The sequence below is a fragment of the Phyllostomus hastatus genome, unplaced genomic scaffold (genome assembly GCF_019186645.2).
Source record: "Phyllostomus hastatus isolate PE091 unplaced genomic scaffold, TTU_PhHast_1.1 phas_contig_2046, whole genome shotgun sequence".
Lineage (NCBI taxonomy): Eukaryota > Metazoa > Chordata > Mammalia > Chiroptera > Phyllostomidae > Phyllostomus > Phyllostomus hastatus.
This window is the reverse complement of record NW_025333725.1, coordinates 23,803-47,053: the sequence shown is the minus strand read 5'-3', so window position 1 is coordinate 47,053 and position 23,251 is coordinate 23,803. Positions and strand designations below refer to the sequence as shown.

The following is a 23,251-nucleotide window of genomic DNA, read 5'->3' as shown; positions in this document are numbered from 1 at the left end:
TGTGCTGTTAGCCCATCTTGTACAGGCAACGGGACACTGAGCAGTCCAGAGCAAGGTTACCTGACAACATTTTTGTTTGTGAATAAGAATAAAATGAAACACTGTTACTGACAGGTTAGACAAATAAAAGTGGGTAGGAATCCTTCATGTTGAACTGAAGAATTTGCTCTTTGTTGGTATGATCCAACGTAATCCAGATGTTACCCATTGGACATGAGCTCTTCCCACTTCTGCTCACACAACTCACATTCCCTGTGGTCTTGGCTCCCTCAGTGCTGCGACCAGCACAGCTAGATCGGTCAGGTCCCGAGGGAAGGCAATGAGGATTAAGAAATAAAGGGAGAGAGTGAAAGCAGGGCCAGGTGAAGTCCCTTCTCTGGGATGCAGAGGAGGGAACTGTTTAAAGGTGAAGTCAGTCTGTATTCCTTGAGCCAGCTTTGAAGTAGAGCATGAGAAAGACAAATCCCAAGCCTAGATACATTTTATTTTTAAGCACATTTGCTGCTCCATCTTGGTACAGTGATATAGCAAGCAGCCAAGTCATTCTTTTCTTACAACAACCTACCAGGCAGTCTTCTGTGGGCTAGGGCCGCTGTGCTGAACCCGAGGCCTGCTTCCAGCTCCCTTGGCACGCATTATCCTGCTTGGCCCTCCACACTCAGGGCCTCATTTCAGCAGCACAGAGAGGGTGCAACCCTCAGTGAGGGATGTGGCATTGACAGTGGGCCCCTCCTGAGTGGGGAACTGAGAACAAGGTCAGCCTCATCCTGGTGTGGGCTGTACTGTCCTCCACTCCATGGCACCCTCAGTCACTGGCCATTCCTGCCTGGCACTGGGGGTCTCTATAGACAATGGGATGGTGCAGGGTGAGCGAAGCACAGATCCATGAGATGTGCTTGACCTCACCCCCACGTCCTCTGCATCTCCGACTACTGTGGTTCTGTGACCTGGCTTGTGTTTCCATTGGTAACAGAGGATGGTGAGGATGAGACCCTTTGATGAGGGTTCATGAGCCTGGACTTACACTGATGACCCAAGGAAGATGCAGATTCTCACTGAAACCCTTTTCAAGCATTTCCAGAAATCCAGCTCATCACACATTTTATATTTTCAGATAAAATTGAGGACTTTGTGCCAGTTGGAAGAGACATGTCAACACCCACAATGAACAAGACCCAGGGTCATTGCTGGAGGGATCAACCCAGGTCAAAGGAACAGGCTACATGTGACCTCGGAGGAGGCCAGTGTGAACTAGGACTGACCCAGAAATCAGAGACGGAGAAAATCAATATATTACTTCCCACCCAAAGTTGTAGTGAGTTTTGTATTTGAGGGATTCATTAAAAATTTCACAGAAAAGCACAAAATGTAAGAATGTAATAAATATGTGTATTTTATAAGTAGTTGAAAAAGAAGATACAACAAAGATTTACTTCACAATAATAATATGACTGCCAGGATTATAAAACTTTCAACATCAAGAATCAGGGGAACTGGCCTCCCAATAATTTAGAGGCAGGGGCTCAGGTACAAGGAACATCTTGATTAATTAAAGCAAAATAAATGGGTGTTCATGAAGGACTGTGCTTCAATTGGGGTTATATTTACAGCAAGGCTGACACAGCCAGGGACTGAATAGGGTCTGAAAAATGCAGAGTTGGACAGTCCCATCCTGTGTGAACATCACAGCGTCATTCCCCACACCTGGATGGATCAGCCACCACTGTGACTGCACAGGCTGTGCTGTAACATGACTCAAAGTGCAGCAGGTTGTTTTATATGACCACCAGTAGTGCACACACCTGTGAGAAACGTGAGGCACTACCACACTGCAGCAGCGATGATGTCCCAGCTGAGAGGGATACTTGAGCCCCACCAGGATCTCATGGGACCACTGTCGGATGCCTGGTCTCTTGTTGCCCACAAAGCTGCATGTGTGCATCAGTGCAGAGGAGACTATGGATGCAGGACGTGGCAATGGCAGATATGCTCGATGAGATGCTTCAGATTTAAAATGACTTCTGGAGAAAATGTTCATCCCTTTTAATAGCAAATTGAAAAACAACTGAAAGTGGGGTAAGAGTGACCAGCTATTCCTGTCCTGCATTTTTAGTTATGATCAAAGAGATGAGCACCCAGTGGGACCTCACTCTGAAGGAAGTTTCCCTGGTGTCTGTGGAGCACCTGTCGGGCAGTGAGCTTCTCTGCACATGACTCTCATCGTTTGTGAATCAGCATCACTACTCCTCTCCACAATCACAGGGAAACCGTGTTCTTCATACAAATGTCAGGGAAATACAGGACCTAATCTCGGTGAGAGTGAGCTGTCTAGTGAATATGGAGATGAAACATTGGGGTAAGATATTGATGAATTAAATATAGCTAAAATTAGCCCTGACTGGTGTGGCTCAGTGGATGGAGTGCTGGCCTGCAAACCAAAGTGTGGGCAGTTTGATTCCCAGCAAGGACATATCCCTGCATTATGGGCCAGGTACCCACTAGGGGGTGCACAAAAGGCTACAATACTTAATGTTTCTTTCCTTCTCTCCCTCCCTTCTCCTTTGTCTAAAAATAAATACATGAAATATTTTTAAAAAATGTAGCCAAAATCAAAATCCTTTGTCCCACCCAGGTACTATTAAGGGAATGAAAAGATCAGCATAGAGTGGAGAATATATTTTCAAACACTATGTCTGAAAATATTGTATCCTGAATATAGCAGAATTTCCATGTAGAGCAGGAGCCCAGGAGCCTCAAGCTACAGGGACCAGCCATCTCAAGGAGGCTGGAGATGGAGAGGGTTCCATTGAGGGGCACAGTGACCTTGCCTCTGAGAAACCTATGGACGTGGCCCTTCCCACTCTGCTGCCTCTGAAGACAATGGACCTGTAGTGCCAGAATCTTAGAATGTGGATCAGCCATGATTCTCTCACATCATCTGTTCAGTAATTGGATGACACTGCAACATAGAGAGGCGTACTGCTGCTTTGTTTTTCATCTCCTGCACAAAAAGTGTGCTTGTCTCTGATGTCATTTGTGAGGGGTCTCTGCTGCAGGCCTCAGTGCCTTAATGGACACTTAGCACGGAAAGCCTTGGACATAAATGCAACACTCGCAGAACAAGGAACAAGGGGCCCCACCCAGCCTCTATAGTTACTCATATAAAAGTGGTCACAGGTGTTTGAGTTACTGAAAACAGGGCCTCTGAAGAAATTGCCCTTTATATTAGGGTCTTATTTACAACTAACTTGAAACAAACATATTACTAAACATAAAATTATGATTATAAGCTTTTCCCAACTGTGGATACTTTCAGGTCACACTCAGCTCAGGGATCAGGTTGGGAGCAGCTGCAGATGCAGTTTAAGGGCTTGTTTCCTGGCAGGTGTGGGGTTGATGCTCCGCACAGAATTTTCTCTCTCGAAGCCTCCCTCCCTTCAAGATTCTGTGCTGACCTCCTATGAATCTGAATTGCAGAGGCTTGCTGTTATCAGAGGAAAACATTCTCACATGCTCCAAAGTCAGTCTCATACACGTGCTTCCTGCTCTGCTAATGAATCATCAGTGAACCATGAAACCCTCTGACCCACATCAGCTGATTCCAACCAGAGGGTTTGCAGCACCCAAGAGTGCAGCAGCTCCTCCTCTCCCAGAGTCCAAGCCAACCAGCAGCAGGGCATGTGCTTGCTGGACAGCAGGCACCAGAGGTGTATGAACCCAATGCCCAGGACTAAAGCTCTGGTGGTGATGGAGGCTGACTCCATGTGCATAACACCAATAAGAATTGGCATGATATGGAGGTAGAGGAAACCCCCACTATTCCTTGGCATGAATGTCTAGTGTGATGGTGTCACACACACAGAGGGACTATATAAAAGTTTCTCAATTCATTGATGAGCCTGCTAAGTGCACAGCAGACTTTTCAGGAACTCAGGGAGGGTGGGATCATACCAGGTAAAGAGCCTGAGTCAGGTACTTGCTGTTCATCCATGACATGGTCAAAAAGAGTCCTGTTCATGGGAGGGATCTGTGTGTTTTCTATCCCCACCTGCAACAAACTAGGGAGATTCCCCACTTTCACTTCAGATTCCCCATGTGTGTGCACAGGAGGACAGACAGGGGTGAACTTTAACATGTCAGCATCAAACATCAAAAACTACAGCCTGACTACTTGTTCCACTGAACACCTAGAAAACAGGAGAGAGAATGCAGAATTGCCTACACTTATCATTAGAAAACTACTTTAGTCCTTAAAATGACAATAATGGTTATTTTTAAGAAATAAGGGAAAGTAATAATAATTTATATGACATAATATTTCAAAGTCTAGGGTCAGAGCTGTCCACTCTACAAGGTCCTCAGTTCTTTTCTGAAGGACATTGGTCCCTGTTCTGCTCCCAAAGGTGAGAACCTTCCACTGGATTATGGGGAACCTCCATTTGGGTAGCTCTACTGGAGTAGCCACCCATCTGGGTGGAGTCATGATTTGATTCATTTGTTATTGCTATGAGCTGGTGTTGATGTCACTTGAAAACTCAAATATTAACACCAGAGGCCCATGGGGTGATATTAGGGAGGTGGGGCCTTGGGGCAAGTTTTGATCCTGGGGTAGAGACCTGATGAATGGGATCAAGGTCTTTATAACAGAGGACAGAGAAACTTCCTTTTCCCTGCCCACCCTCTGACATAACAGCAAGCAAACTGATGTTTAGGAACTGGGTTCTTACTAGACATCAAATGTGCCAGCATCTATTCTTGGATTTTGCACCTGAAGATCTGTGAGAAATACTTGTCTGTTGTTGGCAATGGCCCAGTGCACAGTAGTTTATTACCACACCCAGGGTGAATTAGGATTGTAGTGTAACATGATCACAAGGGCTAAATTCCTGGAGATTTGCTGTCATATTTGTTGTAAAAAGTACAGCATGGATTTCCTTCCAGTGATGTTCAAGGACAGTTTTTATCCAGTATTTCTCTTCCACAGACAGATTCTTTGGGTGAAGGTCATAGGAGGCTCTTAAACATATGCAGCAGGAAGGCAGCATTAGAAGTAGATATAGTCCATGAACCATTTCAGTATTTACCACATCGGCATGGAGCCAGGCCCAGGATTCACTGGAGGTAATATCCATAAATGTCTGGTCCTCCAGTTACCATGTCACATGGAAATAGCCGATGTGTGCTTGAAGGCATGGGCAGTAACACCACTCAGAAGGAGCATTGGCCATGGAGTTTTGAAGGTTCACTTAGGTTTGATCATTTTAACTAAGCTTGCCATGTTTTCAAAGTTCTGAAAGATTGTACATAATAAGTACAGCATGGCATTTGGATCAGAGTAACCCCTTACTGAAAAACCATTACTGTGCTGTGTGCATCTATGTCACTTGATGTCACAGTCGGCAAGCCATTGAGGGAAGAGGGGGAAGATCTTGAGCACAGAGGGTGTTCAGGGAAGTTAAAATTCTCTACATTTTTTTCATACCCTTTTGCCATGCTCTCATGATGGTGATGAGCTCTCAGTGCACAGACAAACATTGGGCGGGAATTCTGTCTTAAAAGCACAAAGAACAGCCCTTTCAGTGCCCACTGCCCTCAGCCTTGGGAGGATGATGAAGGGGATGAACCTTGCTCTGTGAGTCAACACATGGACGAGGTTGCACAGGGCATTTATGCTGAGCTGAAGAGCATGAAGAAATGTGCATGTGGAATATCTCTGTGAATTAAACTGTGCTGAATGGACCAATGTTAGAAATTAGCAACAGCAATAACTCTACAGCAAGCAAACTCACCAGCATCTTATAAAAGTTCAGAAATGAGTCATCAGGGTATTTAGTATGATTTTCCTTTATTATTTCTACCAAAGTAGATATTTGTGTGAATATATGTAAATTTTTGATAATTATAGGTATACTAGAGATTTGGGATTCAGAAACTATTTTAACAAGGGGATGTTTTAAATTTGTTTGTAAAATGCACAAGAATCTAAGTGTCTCCTACTCATGTAGTCTACCATTTATTTTTATGCTCACAAGGGTCAGGCCATCCCTTTATCTCACTCCATTGCATCTAATAAACCAGGTGACCCCCTACCCCTGACAAACATGGTGAGTGAATTGAAGAGCAGAGAGGACCCAACGGAGCCCTGGTATGAACCAGAGGTGAATAATACTAGGTTGAGGTTATCAATGGTAGTCACTAAGGCACCTACAAGACATTCTGAATTTCCCCAGTAAAGATGAAATGTGTGAGCACAGTCATGGAACTCAGCCCTGTCTCCTGCCTGTTGCACTCAGCCCCACACCCTTGCTTTAGCCTCCCTGGAATTTGGGATAATTTTCCTTTTCTTCTTTTCAATTCCTGTTAATATTCTATATTTCACTTTATATGAGCTTCTAGCCTACAGCAGAGTGGTCAGACATTAATACAATGTGTGATGTGATGGCCCAATACACCCAACACCCACTGACACCACTCAGTTATTTTTACACTATTATTAATTTTATTGACTTTACTGTACTTTACATCCCTGTTTGTATTCTGCAACTTCCAGTTTGTAATTTTTTATCTCTTTACTTTTTTCTCCTAGACTCCCAACTCTTTCCACCTAGAAATCCCCAGTATGGTCTTGGTGTCTATGTGCCTGCTTTCATATTGCAGGTTTATTCATTTTGTTCTTTAGATTCTGCATGTAATTGAGATCACATTGTATTTGTGTATCTTTCTCTGACTTACTTCACTCAGCATAATACTCTCTAGGTCCATCCACATTGTCACAGAAGGAAAGATTTCACTTTGTATGGCTGAGTAGAGGTGATGGACTAATTTTAAAATCCGTGTGCTGGCCAAAAACCTCATTTTTCAATTTCACCAATGCCCTTATGGATTTGTACATTTTGAGTATGCTGGTTATCACCTGTAATATGATCTTGATTGTTATGTGGTGTGTCAGTTACATCACCATCAACTTTAATGGGTTTACCTGACCATGGAACATTGTCCAGTGAGAAATCTCCACCATGAAACATCGCAAACCACTTGTGAGATGTTTCATTACTCACAGCATAACCCACATACAGTGATAAAATGTTTTTGCACTTAAGTTGTGATTTTATCTTTCTTGATATAATGACTCATAATATGCCAAACTGTTGTGTATTTTTCCATCTTCAAATAAAAATGGCTACCAAAAAATTTGCCCATTCTGATAACTTTTTTGAACATGTGCTGAATATGACAGATGTCACAAAAATCAAACAAAGTTATATTAAATGAAGATAAAGCAAGATAAGCACTACTAGAACTATCTTACAGGAAAAAAAATAATATTTGGCCAACCCATCATTTTAGTGACTATGTGAGGCTATTGCCAAGAAAAGTGACATTAGACAACTTGAACTTGCTACATGAGAAGAAAAATCACAACATAAAGAACAAGAGTCCTGGGAAGTGTTGGTGCCAGGCTTGCTTAATGCCACCATCCATGTACCTGAGAGTATCTCCTTCCAGTTCTGCACACTGATCCCCACAACACATGGCTTCATGCCAAGGTGTCACCCATCTCATGTGGATGAGGTGACAGCATTTTCTCAGGTCAAGGGCAGCCATGAAAATGGATGAAACATGATAGAAAGGAGGATTCTGAAATTTACCTCTGATGCACCAGTGTCTTGTATTGTTGGTTAGAACTATGTCATTTGCCCACAGAGTCACAGATGCTGGTGGTGAAAATTAAGCCAAACCATTCTGACTGACCAGTTTTATATAAAGTTTGATCCAACAGACACAGGGAGGGAAGGCTCTCTGAATGATTTTTGGAGTGTACAATCAATTTATGACAGTGGGTGGCTGGGCTTTCTGTCCCTTCATCCCTGTTCCCACGTGGGAAGCTGTACTCTGTGCAGACTGATGGTTCCCTCACTCTCATGAGGGTCCTGAGGGATGGATGGCTCCACACACAGAACTGAACACCTCCAGATTCCTATGAACATGCAGCATCCATCACTAGTTCTTACATTGTCCTGACAGAAGTTGTCTCCTCTAGGATCCTCCGTCTTTGGTTCTCCCACTGGCGTGGGATTCCAGGGCAGCAAAAAATTCACTGATTCTGCATCTCCTGAAATTACCTTTCACAACATCTTGGTATTGAGTGCCTTCAGATGCTGCTGAAAATGAAATCTAATTTAAATTCATAGTGTAAGTGGAATCATGCAACATTTTCCTTTCCATTATGGCTTTATTTCACAGAGCATGATGTCACCTAGTTTCAGCCACATGGTGGCTTATGGTAGGATTTCCTGTTTTAAGGCTGAGTAACACTCAGCTGTAATTTCATAGCACATGTTCATCCACTCATCCACTGATGGACACTGAGGTGGTTTTTATGCATTGGCTGCCATGAATAATGCTGGAACAAAAAGGGCAGTGCAAGTACCTCTTCCAAAGTCATGGTTTTTATTATTGAATGAACACCTAGAAGCTACATGGCTTGATCCTGCAGTATTAAAAAAGCAATAGAAAAACAAATATGCTGTTTACTATATGATGGATTTTAATCATGAACTATTGTAGTCCAGGAAAAGGGACCTTAACAGAGAACTGGGCTCAATTTTGAATACAACAGTGAAAGTGGGTATTTGAAAGCAAGGGGAAGGTTGCAGGGGTCAGTGGATGGAAATTACTAAAAGGAGATTGCAAGGGAAAGTGATTCTTGCTGAAACATTTTGACAGGATTCTTGCTAAAGACAGGTCAAGCTGATCAGATAACATGGAGGGACAATTCTCTCTAGACAGGATTCTTGCTAAAAGTGGACAATGCAGGTGTAACAAGAATGGACACTGTAGCCCAAGGTCAAAACATGGTTGAGAAGAGGGCCTAGGGAAGGCTGACTGAGGTTTGGTCAAGGAGGCCGTCCTTGTCAACACCACCTGAGTTAGTATCTTTAGGGTCTCTGTAAGGATCCAACAATAAGTTTTTGGGCCAGAATGAAGCATTCAGTAAGCACTTAGTGATTTGATCCTTTATTAGATGTTCTAGCACTGTATGTCTTTACTTGAAAGTAAATGGTTTCTAATTGTAACTCATTAATGACAGGAAAACTAGAACTCAAGTTCTTATTAACTGTGTCACTGATTATAGAAAGTAGTCTTGTTTGTGTCTATTTGCCTAAAAATTGAAAACTTAAACACAATTATTTTGGCTGTTTTTCTAATTGTAAAAGAAATTTTCTATATAATATAGTACACGAGGAACGCACTATACAATGGCAAAATTACACAAATGCAAAATGGAAATTATAAGTTCATTCTCATTTCTTTCTCATCAAGAGAGTGGGAGGGATCTGTTTCTCCACATTGTCACTAGCAATTGATTTATTTCACTTTTGTTCTGTGTCATTTTGGAAAAGCCATCCTGCCAGGGTGAGGTGATTTCTTACGGGGACATTTATCTGAGGTCCTGAAACCCAGGGGACAGCTCATGACCCTGCTCATTGTTGTGTTCATTTTTGAGGTAGTTTTGTCCTCTTGTCAATTAAATAATTTACTCTAGCTTCCATCACTCACCTGAAGTTACTTTCATGATCCTGATGTCTTCCTACCTCTTCCTAACAGCTCCTATCAAATATTCAGAGTCATTTTAAATTCAGTGTTTGGCAATCCTGACACCTGAGTCCCACGGGGATGCCATTTGAATGTGTGCCCATTAGGACTCTTGTCTAGCTCTTTGTCATTCCCATAGTTTCTGGTGCACCCAACCTGCCAGAAAGGACAGCAGCTACAGGGGTCCTCCTGTACTGTGTTATGGGCTATTGCTTCATGCTCATAATCAATTAACTCAGCTGGGACAGGAGCTCTGTCTTCCTCCCTTTACGCCACCACTTTTCATGTGTCAGTGGTCAGGGCTTCTTCTGGAGGCTTTGGTTTCCATGGAGTCCACTGTTTTTTGTAAATTATATTTTATTCATTATGATGTTACGGTTTTCCACTTCCCCCCTTTGCCACCTGTACACAGTATCCCCACTCCATCAAGTATCCCTGCACCATTGTTCATGTGCATGGATCATGACTGTAAGTTCTTTGGCTAATCCATTTCCTGAACCATGCTTTACATCCATGTGGGTACTCTGTAACTACCTATTTGTAGTTACACCCCTCACCTCTTCAACCATCTTCCACACATCCTGCCAGCTGGAAAAGTTTTTCTTAAATAAGTCCCTTAGCATTTCATAAAATAATGGCTTAGTGATAATGAACTTCATTCATTTTGGGGGGAGGGGATGTTATGGAAGTGCTTTTTTTGTGGCAGTACATTGAACATTAGTCAACTTAAATTCTTGTTTTTCTTCCTTTTTTATTTTATTGTTTTTCATTTAGAGTTGTCTGCATTTACCCACCACCACTTGCCCCAACCCCAGCCATTCCCACCTCTGTCCCCTGCTTCCACCCCCTTGGTTTTCTCAATGTTTCCTTTATAGATGTTCCTGAAAATCATTTCCGCTTCCTCCACCCCCACTATCCCCTCCCACCTCCCCTCTGGTTACTGTCAGTTTGTTCTTAAGTTCAATGCCTCTCCCTATACTTTGCTTGCTTATTCATTTTGGTGATTAGGTTCCACTCAAAGCTGAGTTCATATGGCATTTGTCTCTCACCATCTGGCTCATTTCAGTTAGCATGATGCTCTCCAGTTCCATCCATGCTGTTGCAAAGTGTAGGAAGTCTTTGTTTCTTTCTGCTGTGAGTATTCCACTGGATAAATGTCCCACAGGTTTTTGATCCATTCATTTACTAATGGGCACTTAGCTTGATTCCAACACTTGACCATTGTAAATTGTGTTGCTATGAACATTGGGACGCCTAGGTTCTTTTGGATTGGTGTTTCAGGGTTCTTAGAATATAATCCCAGCAGTGGAATTGCCAGGTCAAAAGTCAGTTCCATTTTAAGCTTTCTGAGGAAATTCCATACTGTTGTCCACAGTGGCTGCACCAGTCTGCATTCCCACCAACAGTGCAGTAGGCTTGCCTTTTCTCTACATCCTCTATGACAATTGTTTGTTGTTTTGTTTATGATGACCATTCTCACTGGTGTGAAGTGGTATCTCCTTGTGGTTTTACTTTACATTTTTCTGATGGCCAGTGATGCTGAGTGTATTTTCATATGTATCTGAGCCCTGTATGTCCTCTTTGCAGAAGTGGATGTTCAAGTCTTTTGCCTTTTTTTTTCTTCCTGGAGTGAAGTCTTGTGAGTTCTTTATATGTTTTGAAAATCAGACCCTTGTCCGAGGAATCATTGCCAAATATGTTTTCCCTTATGGTGCATTCTTTTTTCATTTTAATGTTGTTTCTTTGAGCCATGCAGACACTTTGTAATTTGATGAGGTCCCATTTGTTTATTCTTTCCTTTATGTCCCTTGCTCTAGGGAACTTATCAGTGAAAATATTGCTGCATGGAATGTCTGACATTTGACTGCTAATGTTTTCCTCTAGGGCATTTATGGTGTCACAACTTATATTGAAGTCTTTTATCCACCTTGAATTTATTTCTGTTTATGGTGTAAGCTGGTAATTGACTTTTTTTTTGCATGTAGCTGTCCAGATCTCCCAACAACATTTGCTGAAGAGGTTATTTTTACTCCATTTTATACTTCTGCTCCCTTTGTCAAATATTAATTGGCCATTGAGACTTGGGTTTATTTCTGGGCTCTCTGTTCTGTTCCATTGGTCTATGTGTCTGTTCTTGTGCCAACACCAGGCTGTTGTGATTACAATGGCCTTGTAATATAGTTTGGTATCAGGTATTGTGACTCCTCCTGCTTTATTCTTCTTTCTGAAAATCACTGCAGCTATGCAGGGTCATTTATGGTTACATATAAACATTTGAAATGTTTTTCTATATCTGTGAAAATGTCATTGGTACTTTTTAGGGATTGTGTTGAATCTATAAATTGCTTTTGCTGGTACAGATGTTTTGATGATGTTAATTCTTCCAATCCATGGACATGGTACCTGATTGGAAAGCACTTTGTCTGAAGTTTGATGCTAAATGATAGTTTAACTGAGTAGAGCAATCGTGTTCAATAACATCCCACCTGTCTGTGCTTTGGAGGTAGCTTCTCAGGTCAAGAAACAGTGATGAATGAAGAGAAATGTGACTTTGAAAATGATTCTGCATTATTTTTATATGGCAAAGTACATACTATTTTTTATATTATGATACACATATTTGGACATTATGGGTATATTATAGTTTTCATATTTAATAAGCATCTGAAGAATGCTTATTGAAATATTTCATTTCAGTTTGAAAAGTGTGTGAAAATTTGAGTATCACCTTCTCATCTGGTCCATCCTTTCTTCTTATGCTTGGAAAGTTGAGGCCGTCCTTTAATCCCATTCCAATGCATCTCATAAACCAGGGGATCCCCTGTCCCTGATGCACATGGTGAGTGAGATCACAAGTGATGTCCCTACAGAGATTGCACAATGACGAGGGTACCTGACTTAAATCCCTCCCCACTTTACAGGAAAGGCTGCCCCACATGTGAATGTCTCTCTCAGCTCCAGGGTAAATCCTCCCCTGGGGTGTGGGTGCTCACAGCTCTCTCCTCACATGGGGTTGAGGTCTCTGGGAAGACAGAGTTGTGCTCCAGAAGAAGATGAAACTGCTGCGTCTCTTCCTGTGCCTGGTGACAGCCCTCTTGGGTGAGTGTCTCAGATTTCAGGCATAGGTCTATAGCATAGTGGTGAGTGTACCTGATTGACAAGGACTGATGTACCTTGTCCCCAGGTGTCTTGCCCCATGTGTAGCTTCAGGAGTAGGAGTGATGAAAACCTCGCAGACCTTCTCCCTCTCCTGCGCTGTCTCTGGGTTCTCTTTTAAAAGCTGTCACATGCAATGCACCCTCCAGGCTCCAGAGAAGGGGCTGGAGTGGGTCTGTGCTATATGGAGCTGTGGAAGTACAGAGTACAACCCAATGCTAAAATCCAGGCTCAGCATCACCAGGGACACCTACAAGAGGCAAGTTTATTTGCCTCTCACAGTTGAGGGCCGAGCTGTGTATTCCTGTGTGAGAAACACAGTGAGGAAAAGTCAGTGTGAGCCCAGGCACAAATCTCCCTGTGGGAGACAGGAAAGCTTGGTTGCAGGGACTGGTCAGGATGACAGGGGGAGCCCTTCTCTCACTAACCACAGAGAATAGCCCCAGGGGCAGGTGTGGGCCTGGTTGGGAAGGAAGGGGCTTCCTCTTGGTAGTAGGGATTTCCTCTGGAAACACTCAGCTGCATCCAGACACACAGCCTTCTTCTCTGTTAATTTGATTTCTGAAGATTTCACTGCAGACAATAGACAAGGGGAAATATCATGAGGGTCCATAGAACTCTTCTTCACCAAGTTCCTATATTTTTTCCTGTCTTAAAAAATTTTATCACATTTTCTTATGAAATTATACTTAAAATGTCACAGAAAAGTGTTTGAACCACTATAAATTCTATGTTAATAGTAACACATAAGGATATATATGGCCCCTTTATCTGTGCTAGTAGAAGCCAAAATATCCCAAAAGTCCTTCTAATTGTACAATTAGCAAACTAGGGAACATCCATGAGTGGATTTCTACTCAGCAGTGAAAATAATGATCAGCTGATGTGGGCAGAATAAAGGTAGATCTCAGTGATCACTCAACCCGGAATGCTCCAGGCTCAGAGAACAAAGGGGATGTGTCCTGGTGCTCACAGGGCCATCCTAGGAGGACAGTGGGAGGCTGGGATTTCCATCCCTTTCTCACTGTTACCAGGTGGGAAGCTGCACTTCATGTAATGAGGGTTCCCTCATTCTCAGCAGGGTCCAGAGGGATGGAGGGCTCCACACAGGGAAACAAACACCTCCAGGCTGGTTGTGAATGCACAGCACCCACCACCAGGTCTGCTGTTGTCCTGACAGCAGCTGTCTCATCCAGGTCTCTCTGTCTTTGGTTCCCCCACAAGCACAAGGTCCCAGCAGATCACACACTCCACTGACTACTCATCGCCTGCAATGGACTTTCACCTCACCCAGTGACCATGGGAATGTCCATGGGAATCAACATCCATGGGGAATGATCTAGAACTCTACCTGATGGATGATCTTTAGCCTTTTTCTAGACAAAACTTAGAGGTGGGTTATTCACCTGCTGGTGGGGACAAAGATGGCTGTGCTCCACACTCAGCAAATGCCTGAGTGCTCAGATCTCAATACCTGGCAGCTCCTGCCTGCATGACCCACCTGTTCTGGTGGGTGAGCCCTGCCAGCAAATCAGGATGAGGAATTCAGTGAACCTGGGTCCCAAGGGTGCTGTGCCCAGGACAAGGCCTCCATCTCAGGCCTGAGGTCAACTGGACAGAGCTAGTCCTGTCACTTGGCGGCAGCTGACTGAAGCTCAAACTCACCAGCCAGCAGCTTGATCTTGAATGATGGAAGCTGACACCTTCTCTCCTGAAAAGGGAAACCTGTGACCAGGGGCTGACAGTGTGGAATCTGTGCTCTTGAATGCACTTGTCTTGAATGCATTTGCTGCACAGGGGTGTGGAAGGGAGGTTGTGTTCCTTCAACTGTTGTCTAGCTGTTCCCACTGTCAGCATAATCTCTGGAGAAAATTCTTCTTCACCATCCGTGTTCTAGTAGGACCATCTCCACTCCTAGTAGTGATTTTAAAAACAACTTATGCATTTCCACTAGGATTGAAATCCTTGTAGCTCCTTTTGAGTGTGAGTGGAGGGCTGGGACAGCAGCATTCCTGGACCTTGGACTGAGCCTTATTTTTAGGCAGGGTTGTGCCCAGTCTGGGCTGTGTCCTTGCAGCTTTTCCTGTACCTCAGCATCACTGAGATTTTTGTGTAAATGGTGTAATTTACCATATGTTGCTGGGTATACTGTGCACCTATGTTTTGGTCCAAAATTTTCAGGAATAAAACTTTCATTTCAATATTTTACTTCCATTTTTATTTTGGTATATTTAGAAACACAACTGATTATCATATGTCTGAGTATTATTTTGCATATAGATATTTTTTAAAAGATTTTATTTATTTATTTTTAGAGAGGGAAGGGAGGGAGATAGAGAGAGAGAGAGAGACATCAATGTGCGGTTGCTGGGGGTCATGGCCTGCCAACCAGGCGTGTACCTTGACTGGGAATGGAACCTGGGGCACTTTGGTTCACAGCCCACGATCAATCCCCTGAGCTATGCCAGCCAAAGCTGCATATAGATATTTTATTCATTTCTAGAATTACTATTTTAATGGATAAGCACAAATAAAAGAATTAAAATGTTTATATAGATAAGGGTTTTCTATCACCCATGTATAGTGCACAGCCCTCTTTTTTCCTCAAAAATTTTGGGCAAAAATGTGTGCATTATATACGGCAAATTATGGTTCATTCACTGACTTTATACTAAATCCATGTTAGAGGCTCAACAAAATAGGGCTGGAGGGGGTAGGTCTTATTGGGGAGAATCTAAAGTCAGGAGACACTTTAGGTGACGGACAGATGCTCCATCTAAAGGGATGATTCAGAACATTGTCAATGTGCAGACAGACACCTCCCTGTACTACTCAGCGAGAGACTCAGAGAAATAAAGTCAGGGTGAGCTCAGATACACACCTCCCTGTGCAAAAACAAGAAGGCTGAACTGCAGGGGGAGCTAAAGACATGGGGCAAAGTCAAAAACAAACCAGTCCTTGCACCACAGTTACTCTGACCAGGACTCGTGTCTCCCGGCTGCACCCTTTCAGAATGGGGACCTGTGAGCTATAGTTCAGTGATGCCCCCCGGAATGTTGGGTCAGTGTTGCCTACACTGACTGGACAAAGTTCCCTGGATCTGACCCTCCCTAGGGCAAGCCAGGACCCTTCTCACCACAGACTCTGCAGGTCCCACGTGCAGGGAGAACAGGAACTCACAAGAGCAAGCAATCTCACGTCTTCACATCACATGTGTTTTCTCTTGGTCTGTTGTCAAATCAGGTCACTCACAAGATTAAGCTCAGGGTTGGGTCATGTGCATGTGCCAGGAGGTGTGGAGAAGGGAGATCTGGGGTTCAGTACCATGAACATTATCACAGTGTGTGTGTGTGTGTGTGTGTGTGTGTGTGTGTGTGTGTGTGTGTGTGTGATTTATTGAGCAGGAGATGGGCAGTATGATTAGGGCCACATGCTGGGATCCTCATATCAGACCTGCAAAGACAGGAACCTGAGGACATAAGAGACCCCAAGTCCCATTGATGTTCAGGGCTCCGGGGAGTTGGCTGAGTCAGGGCATCATGTAGCTCCAAGGAAGAAGCTCCTTGGTGGCTTCAAGGAGCCCTGGCTATGGGTTTCTCTGTCCAGTCATTGGGATTTAGTGCAGACAATTCAGTGGCCAGAGATGTCAAATCACCTTGTGTCCCTGAGGGAGCAGCCTAAAGTCAGATTAAGCCTTTTACTCTGGACTAGAGATGATGAGAATCCCATGTCCTATGAGCCCAGACAGGACCCTCCCTTTGAGAGTACAGTCCGGGCATCAGGGAGAAGAAGAGGCGCTGTGGGCTGCTGTCCAGGAGCAGGTGCAGAGAGAGCTCGGGCAAGACTTCCAGTGAGGGTCTCAGTCTTCCTCTTTTCAGTAAATCATCTAAAATATTTCACAAATGATTGGCTGGCATAGCTCAGTGGATTGAGCGTGGGCTGTGAACCAAAGTGTCGCAGGTTCGGTTCCCAATGAGGGTACATGCCTGGGTTGCAGACCATGACTCCCAGCAACCACACGTTGATGTTTTTCTCTCTCTCTTTCTCCCTCCCTTCCCTCTCTGAAAATGAATAAATAAAATCTTTAAAAATATTTCACACATGAGGTGACTATTAACATCCAATTCCTACAGAGAATTTATCCAACCAAATAAAACATGAGGACCACACTCGATAAGGATATTTCTATAGTTTCCTTATATCTGAATTGGAAGGAGCTGGGGAGGGGTGTGGTTTCATTCACTCACTGGGTGCAGCATTTGGGGGACACACTGTTCAAGGAAGGACATTCAGGCATTGAGTCCAGAACTGGTCCAGGAGGTCTCTGTGTCACTGGAAGGTGGGTTCTTAATGAGGATCATGTGCTGTGGGGGCTTGTTCCTCAGTGTGAGAAGTGATGACTCCCCAGAGATCAGTGACCTGACAGGGACACACATTTTACAACAGTGACTGGGACTTGGACCCTGAGTCTTCCACTGAGCATGGACCCTGTATCCTCTAGTTCTCTCAGGTGGGGTAAAGTCTTCAGCTATGAAACACTGTGCCTCATGAATATGCAAATGAGAAGAGGTAGACTGGGTTAAATGTGGGTCTGTCTGTATCCTGAGAGCATCACCCACAGCCACACTCTCCCCTTAAGAAGTCCTGACTGCACAGCCCCTCACCATGGACTGGAGCTGGAGAGCCCTCTTCCTGGTGGCAGTGGCTACAGGTAAGTGGCTCCTTTGCTCCTGGGTTGAGGAGGGGACCAGGGATTGTCAAGAGATATTTTCATCCCTTCCTGCCTCCTTTCCACAGGTGTCCACTCCCAGGTGCAGCTGGTGCAGTCTGGGGCTGAGGTGAGGAAGCCTGGGACCTCAGTGAAGGTCTCCTGCAAGGCTTCTGGGTACACTTTTGCTAGCTACTATATGAGCTGGGTGCGGCAGGCCCCAGGTCAAGGCCTTGAGTGGATGGGGAGAATTTACCCTAACAACGGTGGCACAAACTATGCGCAGAAGTTCCAGGGCAGACTCACCATAACTGCAGACAAGTCCACGAGCACAGCCTACATGGAGCTGAGCAGCCTGAGAGCCGAGGACACGGCCGTGTATTACTGTGCAAGAGACACAGTGAGGGGAAGTCAGCATGAGCCCAGACACAAACCTCCTTAGGGGAGCCAGGAGGGCTGGGCTGCAGGGGGTGCTCAGATCATACCAACCACAGAGAACAAATGCAGGGGCAGCTGTGGGTCTGGGCAGGAAGGAAGGGGCTTTGGCTTGGGGGCAGGGATTTCCTCTCAAAACTCTCAGCTGCATCCAGGGACACTTCTTCCTTCTGTGTGGCTCTCATTTCCCACTCTCACTGCAGACAGCAAAGGAAGAAGTGATGCTGTCTGTTTGCAGATGAGATTTCAGCTGTACCTGGGACCTTTCCTTCACCACACTCCTGTGTGTCCTTTATCTTCCTTGACAGTGAACCACCCTGAGTGCTCTCGTCTTCCACGTGGTTGGAACCATTTCCCACAAAGTGGGGTCCAGACCCTGTCCAGGCCCCTGGGTGCTGAGCTCAGGCTCTCGGTTCCCCGGCATGCACACAATGTCCTCACACATTTCCTTCCTTCTGGCAGGCTCCCCTCATCCTACAGGGGTCCTGACCTTCCCCCAGCACCTCCACCCCTCAGGTCCCTGTCCTCCCTGCCACCTGTTACCCTCTTGCCCCTCATTTACTGGGTGGATGTGCAAATGCACCCCAACTCTGTTTCAACAATCACAGTATTGTTACTCTGATGTTCTTTGGTTTCCTTTTGAAAAGGTCACATGATTCCATTTATGTCCCAACTGGAGAATTCATGATAATCCCCAGGTCAACACCTCTAACTCAGCCATCCCTAACTTAATCACTCTGCAGAGTCCTGTCATAGAAGGGAACACTCACCAGTCCCAGCAGCTGAAATCTGGATGTTTTCTAGGGTCCAGGTTCAGCCATTCTGGTTCCCTGAGGATCATGGTCTCACCTACACCTCAGGGACCTGGGGACAGGCATCCTTCCTGAGGTGCTTGAAGTTGTGTTGAAAAGTGTGGTTCTGTGCATGTGTGTGCACACACATGTTAAAGTGTTGACACATGTCTGTGTGTGGTGTATGTGTCCATGCATGACTTAATATATGTTCTGAGTCTCCCACAGCTCACAGATCAAAGACCTTCCCACATGTCAATGAGAATCAGGCCCCAGGGAGAGCACAACCCGCTTGAAAGATTGTGTTTTCCTTTCTGTCAGCTGAGTGTGAGCACAAGGACAATAGTGTGTCATTAACACAACATGCTTACAGATCTTCTCCTTCACAGGAACTGACTTTTGAGAGTTTTAGGTAATGTGTGTAAAAAGGCTAAAAGGTGAGGTGTCCCTTACTCAAGGTGCCCCTTTTTCCCAGGTGTCCTGTCAGGAGTCAGCTGCACAAGTCAGCATCAGGACTGGTGAATCCCAGAGCATGGCTACCAGAGTAGGGCACATGGGACCAGGGGTAGTGCACACCACAACTTTCCCTATAGAGCAGAATCTTGACCCAGGGACATGTCCTGGATCCAGCTCTCCCTGAAGCTGATCTCCAAGATCACCAAGGACATGGTCATAAAGTAGTGTACCATACACATGGAGTGAGACAGTGCCAGTCTAGACACCAAAGTCTTTCTTTAGGGTCAGGAATGGGTTTGGGTTCCAGGGGTTGCTCATGACAGTGGGTGCCTGGGGCCCATCAGGTGAGCAGGTGCAGAGAAATGCTTGGAAAAGGATTCTTCAAGTAGCCTGCAATTCCTCTCCATGTTCAAAAAATGTCTTCACATAGACCTTCCCTCTCATCCTATTTATGTGTGTCTGTTTCTAGGTGTGTGAGTGTGTTAGTTAACATGTGCATCTGTGTGTGGGTCAGTGTTACTGTTTGATTTACCTTCAAGAGCAATTTTATCTGTTCTTGATTGTGTGAGGAGTACCTTCTTGTATGCATAGTTTCATGTGTGTTTCTAAGTGTTTTTATACTCTTCGTACTGACATGGCTTTTATGGAAAAGTGAAGGCATAATGTTTCTTGATAGCATTTCCTAATTTTCAACTAACTGCTCAGCTGCTGAAAAATATGCTTGATGACACATCTTAGTATACATGCTGCTCCTTGGTGTCTTTTTAAATTTCCCTCCCTGAATCTGAACTCTGCAGGCATCCTGATGGTGATTTGTCTGTGTGCAGCTCTGCACCTATCTGACAGGTGGACATGACTGCACATGGTGTCTGAACCCCAGGTGTGCCCCCACCTGTTCTGACTCCAGTTCCCATGGACCCTCCATCTGCTGTCAGGCCTCATCAGGCTCAGACATGGTGGGCCTGACCCATCATCTCGGGATCCATATGGATCCCTGAAAGGGCTGCCAGCTCAGTGCTCCAAACACAGGATCTTAGTACATCTCACATCCATCCTTAGGAAGAGACCCTCTCCCTGCAGGAAGCAGTGCTAACACCACTGTGGGGTGTGGGACTCTTAGGACTGGGATGTGTACCATCGATCTCCTGCAAGATTCCCTCCTGGATCCAAGGGTTTCAAGCTTCACTGTGGGTGGTTTTTTCACTGGGATCGTGTTGGATCCTAAGAACAGTGCAGGGGACCTGACCTCCCTGGCCCTGATATTCAACAGGTCCCATCCATGATCACAATGGTCAGACAGGGCACATGAGTAATCAAAAGCATTAATAGAAAGAAACAGATGACTTGGTTCCAACTGTAAATAAATTTCATATTGAACACTTCAGTGTCAAACAAAATGTGCACAGAGTGAACATATCTGCTAGCAGAGTGACCAGCATCCTTCCTGTTCTCTTTGTACTTGACCTGTACACACAGAGCCACACACTGTCACACACAGTAACACACACAATCACAACCCAGTCAGTCACACAGTCACATGAAATAACACAGTCATACACTCGTTATTGAAAATGGCATGCATTCACACACAAGCTGTGACACAAACTGTTCATGCCGTTGCACACCCTTTCCTCTAAAATGTGTCAGGGTTTTCCCACTCACTAAAGCCCAGTCTACATAATGCCTAGGGCTGATGGTTCTCCTGCTACAATTGCTACAATGTGAACTTAATTCATGACCTTAGTTTTTATTTTATGTTTACCTCCTATAGTAGAAATTACTATAAATGAAATTATGTGTTTGGAAGTGGTGTGGTTCTGAAAATACAGAAGTAGATCTATATCTGAAAAGCATAATTATGAGCAACTTTGTACATTTGTGACAATGATTTCAGGGGCCAATTCAGAAAGGTTATCCAAACTCACCTTTAATCTCAGGAAACAGCACAGCAAACACACCTCAGACTCTCGTGTCATTATACAGAAGTATAGTTTCTTTATTTCCATAACCACAGTTCAGCATGGCGAAACTGCATTTTCACCTATTGATAAAGTTAGGAAGGTGCACAATTAAATAATGGTCACACTGATGGGGACCAAAGTTGTAAAGAAATGTCCAGGGGAGCTTACTCTGGGCTAAAATGTGGGAGAGCCCTGTGCTCTGCCTGGTGGCCCCAAGTGTCCTTCCCTCTCTGCTCCAGTCTCTGCTTCTTAGCAAAGGAGAGAAGGTAAGTGAGGACAGAAACAGAAACCTCACCACAGTGCAGTGTAAATGCAGTGTGCTGGTGCTGTCTGAGATGGGACTGACCTGTTACAGAGAGTGGCCAGGTCTCAAAAACCAGATATAGTGGGGACAACATAACAATTGTGAAGTCCAATTTTCTAATTTCTAATTTCTAATTTTAAAATTCTTAGTTGTGGTAGAAAATAGAAAAATATACCATTTTCTTATGTGAAATATACTCTTCAGTTATGTTAAGTGTATTCTCTTTGACATACAACATGGTGGAGAACCCTTTCATCTTGCAAATGTGACACTTTACACACATAAATCCAGTTACCCCTCCCACCTCTGGCACTTGCCATCCTACTTTCCATTTCAATAAACCTGCCTACTCTGGATAGACAACTTGTGTAAGTGGAATCATACAGACCAGTCTTCTTGTGACTGTCTCATTTCTCTCATCAGAAAGTCCTCAAGGTCCATCCACACTGAAGCATCTGACAGGGTTTCCCATTCTCAATGTTGTATGATACTCCAGTGTGTGTATGAACCACATTCTGATCATCCCTTCATCCTTTATGGGACATTTAGGTTGCTTCCACCTATTGTCTGTTCTGAATCTGCTGCTATGATCATGGTTGTCTAACTTTCTCTGTGGCATTACTCTAGATGTACACCCTGGAGTCCAATCGCTGCACCATATGACACCTCTATTTTCAATGTTTGAAAAGCCTTCATACAGTTTTTCCTAGTGGGTGCAGAAGAGCTCCTATTTCCCATATTCTTGCCAACACATGTTATGTTGTTTGGTTTCTCTTCATTATAAACTTCCTAATGGATGTGAGGTAACATCCCATTGTGGTTTCCACTTGCATGTCTCTAATTAACACTAATGTCCACCATCTTTTCAGATGTGTGTTGCCCATTTGTATGTCAGCTTTGAGAAATGCCTCTTTCATTTTTCACCTCACTTTCCTTTCAGTTGTGTGGAAATATAATTAGTCCACCCTGTATATGTTTAAGGTGTACAATATAGTAACTGGATTACATAAAATTTGAAATTATTCCCACAAAAATAGAGTTAATAACTATTATTCCATATAGATACAGGGCAACACAAAGGAAGGGAAGAGAAGAAAGCTGAAGAAAAATAAAGAAAATGGGAGTTTCTTTGTGCTGAAAACTTTCAGGATCTATTCTGTTTAGCAAAATGCACATATAATGCACAGCATTGTAAAAATCTAGTCATCCTGCTGCCCAGTCCATCCCAAGGGCTCACTTATCCTGTGACTGGAAGTTTGTGCCTTCAGATCATCAACATCTGACTATCTCACTTTCCAAACCTTACCTCTGGTGACACAAATATGGCATTTGTGATGATTTCTTTTAGAATCCTCATGCAAGAGAGATCACCCAGTATTTGTTTTTCTGTGTCTAACTTCTCTGTGGACCATTATTCCCACAAGGTCTATTTGTGTTGTCACTAATGGCACAATTTTCTTCTGTTTATAGTGAATGATAGTCCATTATACATACTTTCTTTACCTATGGCTTTTGTATGTGCTACTAAAGCACATATGCACCTACAGATAACTTGTTGATATAGTGATTTTGTTCCATTTGATGCACATCCAGGGGTGGAATTTCTGTGTCATACGGCACACCTGTTTTTATCTTTTAAGGAAATTCCATATCACTTTCCTTTAACTGCACCAGTTCACATTCTCATGCTTAGTGTACATGCTGTCTGTTGACAGCATGTCCGTGCCATCCTTTCTAATCTCTTGTTTATGTTCATTTTCGCTGTTTCATATGGATTTTTATGTTAAGTTGTAGAGTTACATTTTAAATTCTGGATGTGAGTGCATGATTAGATATATAACTT

General features: G+C 44.0%; 1 gene segment (V, D, J or C); it reads left to right on the top strand.

The window, feature by feature from the left end:
- Positions 1-17,357: 17,357 nt before the first annotated feature.
- On the top strand, positions 17,358-19,368 carry LOC123816359. The segment is given in 4 exon segments: positions 17,358-17,464; positions 17,551-17,861; positions 19,163-19,231; positions 19,318-19,368. Coding segments are annotated over 4 exon segments (477 nt in total).
- The last annotated feature ends 3,883 nt before the right edge of the window (positions 19,369-23,251 follow it).